Source organism: Crocodylus porosus, unplaced genomic scaffold (genome assembly GCF_001723895.1).
Source record: "Crocodylus porosus isolate Cpor-Errol unplaced genomic scaffold, CroPor_comp1, whole genome shotgun sequence".
NCBI lineage: Eukaryota > Metazoa > Chordata > Crocodylia > Crocodylidae > Crocodylus > Crocodylus porosus.
Window position 1 is genome coordinate 23124643 of NW_017728886.1, and position 4346 is coordinate 23128988.

At 44.0% G+C, this 4346-nt stretch overlaps 1 protein-coding gene across 1 annotated transcript in view; it reads right to left on the reverse strand.

The window, feature by feature from the left end:
- Window positions 1-336: 336 nt before the first annotated feature.
- CREM (cAMP responsive element modulator) overlaps window positions 337-4346 on the reverse strand; it is a 54218-nt gene continuing 50208 nt past the window's right edge. The window contains exon 9 of the mRNA XM_019528793.1: window positions 337-570. Coding sequence (XP_019384338.1) covers window positions 337-570 — 234 coding nt within the window. The remainder of the gene's footprint in view (window positions 571-4346) is intronic.

Here is a 4346-nt window from a genome sequence, read left to right on the forward strand (position 1 = left end):
GTTGGTGAGATTTGGGAGCATAGGACCTAGTTCCAGAGCTTGTTTTCAAGCATTCTTATGGCAGGTCCTGTCCGGAGGAGCTGGTGTTGTATAGACGCGGCTTCAATGCTGGCGGTGTTTACGTGAGCTCGAGCACTGGCATTCATTCTTCTGTCCTTACAGCTGATATGGAGGATTTTCCAAAGACATCACAATTATATTGCTGAGTGGTCTGAAACCACACTGGGACTTGCTTAGAATCTTTTCGGCAAGAAAAGTGAGTGTATTGAGAAGAATGCGGGTGAGGATCTTCCCAGCTCCAGAAAGGACTACAATACCACAAAAATTACTGCAATCTCATCTATCTCCTTTCTTGAATATGGTAACAATTTTGGCATCTCTCAAGACACTGGGAAGCTGTTCATGTTTCCAGATTTGAAGAAGTGGAAGTCTTTCATTCAGTCCTTGGGCCATATCTGTTAAGCTTCCGTTACCATAATAGTTCAGCATTTCACAATCTGTAATGCTTACATCCCCATAATACTCCTCTGGGACAAGGGAGTACTGTCCTTTCCTTTCGCAGTTAGGGAACTGAGACAAAAAGAGACAAAGGCCAAGATCTTAAAAGTACATAGTCACCTATTTGTTTCTTTAGGCACCTACACCTGCTACCTAAATCCCTCCCTGATATCTTCAAAGCACAAGCTCAAGCTTCTGCCTAACACTTTACATTCAAACCAAAAGATTTTAGGTATTTAAAGTGCAATTATTCTTTTGAAGGAAGATTAAATTACACTGGAATATTCTGGGACAATTGTATCGACACACAATGACATTTAGCAATGCCTGTTTTAGAAACTGCAATTAAACAAGCCTCAAATTTCTGCCCAGAGGTACCTAAGCTTTAGCAAATGGGAATGTATAAAACCATGGTAATTTAAGCTAGAGTCCCAAAGGCTCTGAAATGTACTTCTGAAAGTGGAAGCTACTGTCCCTCTCCCAGTCCCACCCCAGACTGACCCAACATTTAGAGCATATCCCTGGCATGTGAGAGTCTGAGATTCAAGTTCCTCCTCTCTTCTGTTGCAACTGTATACATTTTGAATAAATAATCATTTGGCTAGAGTGAGAGAGACTGTGCCTTTGGTTCAATGGTCATGGCACTCACTTGGGAACTGGAAGAATGAGGCTCAGGTGCTTAAAGTGGTCCAATAAATATTTAATAAGGTAAGCAAAGCTGATAGCTACAACATAAAATACTGGCAGCAGCCCCAACAAGAATGTCGAAGAGCCTGGTAGTAATGGCACTGCCCTGGAATATGGACTCAAGTCTGAATCATAGAGCAGTAGGATTTGAGCCAATGTTTCTCACGTTCTAAGCAAGCACTCAAACCAGCAGACTACAGGACATTTGGGATTAAATAAAGCAGCCCTACTTCGCTTTCAGGGTTGGAGGAGGTCTCTCTATCAAGTTTTTCACAGATGGGAATTGGAGCCTAATTCTAGAAGAAGGTTCACAGCTTAGCCCTCTAATGAGCAAAGGAAGGTACTTCCCTGACCCTTTTCACTGTTGGCTAACTTAGGCAACTCAGCTGGTTTCAGAAGATCCTTTTTTAAGCACTCTGTTGTATATGGAGCCTGGGCACCCAATTCAAGTCTCCTAATACTGCTATATGCCAGGGCATTCATTAAGTAGTTATCCCAATATCCTTGAGGATTTATCATGCGACTAAAATAAAATTTTGTGATAAATTTGCATGACAAAGGAAGGAAATTAACTCAGGTATTTTGAATTCTAAGCTGGAGCTCCAAACTTTGAGCCGTCCTCACTAATAGCCCCGATCCTCGAGCACAAAACTGTGTATTGGAGAAGATCATGCAAGCGGCTGCACAAAGGTTGATGCAATATGCACAGGTTTTAGCATCTGATACCAAAGAAATAAACTAAGAGCTTAGAGATATGCTGGTAAGCAATACACCAACCTCTTACCTCAGTTCCTAGAGTTCGCTGAATGTAAAAAATATCAGATGGAAGAAAAAATGAGCTGTTCCCAAGGCGTCTCTTCTTTTCAAATGAATCTTAAGTTCATGGTCCTGCTCCTTCACCATACATCTGAGAGAAACATAGAAACTGCCATCCCAAAGTAGACAAAATGACCTTTTGCCTCAGATCCCCACATTCAGTAATGACCAAACAGTAAGGTTTACAAGAAAGGCCTAAAATGCACATTGCACTTTATTGTGCAATACTGTGTCCTCAGGGAAATGCAAGGGACAATTTTTAAAAAATGCTTTTAAGTGATCAGATATTCAGAATAAATTCAGACTTAGGTTTGAATGCAATACCATGGCAACATGCTCTTTAGAAATAGCTAGAGAGGAGACAACTGAAAAAATTACAACTATATAAAACATACAACCTTTCACCTTCTGCTCAAATTCAGCTGAGACTGATAAAGGTCATTTACTAATCTATGTTTCCATGAGTGGTTATTGGTCTCCAGTAAAACGGGACTGGCAATCTCGCTCCAGTTCCTGAGACAAGTGTCCTACCTGCCTCACAAAACCCAGCCCAAATAAGCAAGGTTGTAAGAAGTCTGAGAAAAGGCCAAGGACAAATGGAGATCAGGCAACCTCTTATTTCCATAGCTGGTCTGTCCAGGCCAGAAGGGTTAGACAAAATGAATGGTAGGCTAGGGAAAGGAGGGAGGAATCCCACTGCAGACTGCTCATTCAGAAAACAGGGTTCAACCTCTGGACACAAGCCGAAGCATTACTGGCTCTTGGCTACTATCAAAGCAACTGATCCAGCATCATTTGGGCAACGATAGTTTTGCCACTTAAATTATATGGAACATGACAAGCAACTCTCCCCTACCCCTACCCAGCTCCTTACAGTACTCTTCTTCCCTGAGGATTAATTCTTCAGATTGACACTACATTCCCAAAGGCCTTGAGACAATAAAGGGAGCTGCAAGCACAAACCTTAGCACTTCATGAGTGGGACACTGTGAAAAAAAAGATTTGGGAACACATATCCCCCTCAGGAGGTTCAGAAGCTTAGTGCCATATTCCATTTCCATTTATGTCATTGGTAGTTTTGCCATTGAGTTCAGTGAGAGATGAATTAAACCCTAAATTTACTGCCTATGTAAATCAGAATATTATCATGCATTTAATTAAGCAAGTTACATGGCTGGAGATAACACCCAGAGGACTTGTTCCCTAATGGTCTTTTTCAAAAGGCAGTTATTTTATATCATCTTATACAACCATACTGGGTAGCAGCAATCAACAGGAGGCATTTTGGCAGAACAGTTATAATACCTAGTAATTCAAACTAATTCAATTGCAGCTTGCCCAGATGCATAATTAAAATCCATAAATAAGAAATATGGGAAACTTTCTCTAAGAATAATCGATCAGTTCAAATGAGTTGGCACAATCAAGCAACGCACTGGGGAGATAACACACAGAGGCTGTTGTAAAAAAGGACAACAGCTTAGCTTTGGTAGCACTGCACGGGTTAGAAATGCACAGGAAAGCACTGGGGACAGCCAGTGATCAAGTATGAGCTGGTGCAGTCTAAAGTTGTAAATCCAGCTGTAACGGAGCCATAGGATCCTGTTATTTTAAGGGAAAAATGCCACAGGCCAACCTTGTGGTGTAGGCAGGCAGAGGAACAGGAGCTAGCTGCACTGCAACAAGCTGGCTGTGCGGGGCAGATTGCAGACAGCCTGAGGGTGAAGGCTCCAAGGAGCTGGGTTGAGCTGCAGTAAGGAAGGGCAGGCTGATCATAAAGCCCAAGAGGGAACTCCTTTGCCTGACTGGGGACTCACCTGCCTGGAAGGTGATGCCTCCCGAGCACATAAGCCCAGCGCCAGAAGCAAGTTGGCAGTTGGGCCCCTGCATGCTGCGGGGAGCAGAGCTCTAGGGAGGGAGGGCTGAAATAGCCTGGCAAGTACCCAAGCCACCCATGGGAGCTGGGAGCCCAAAAGGAGTTTGGGCTTGCAGGATAACATAAACCCAGAGTGGGTGGAAAGTTTTTTTTAAAACGGTTGCTTGTCTTTGTGTTGTGTTAAGTTGAAACCAGAGGCCTGGACTGTAGCTATGGGGGTGGCATGGAGGCCACAGGGTCACCTGGAGGCACCTGCACAAAGTCATGTAGGAGTCAGGGACCATAATAGGGCTGAGCAGCAAGCCATCCCTTGGGGGTGTGAATTGGGGTGACTGCCCTGGGCCCTGCACTTTGAGGGTGGGGGGGGCACGAACAGAGCCATACAGTGCCATTGGCACGTGCCAAGGGCACCACCACTCCTATGTCCACCATGCGCCACTGGCTTCATGCTCCAGCCACTCACAACCCC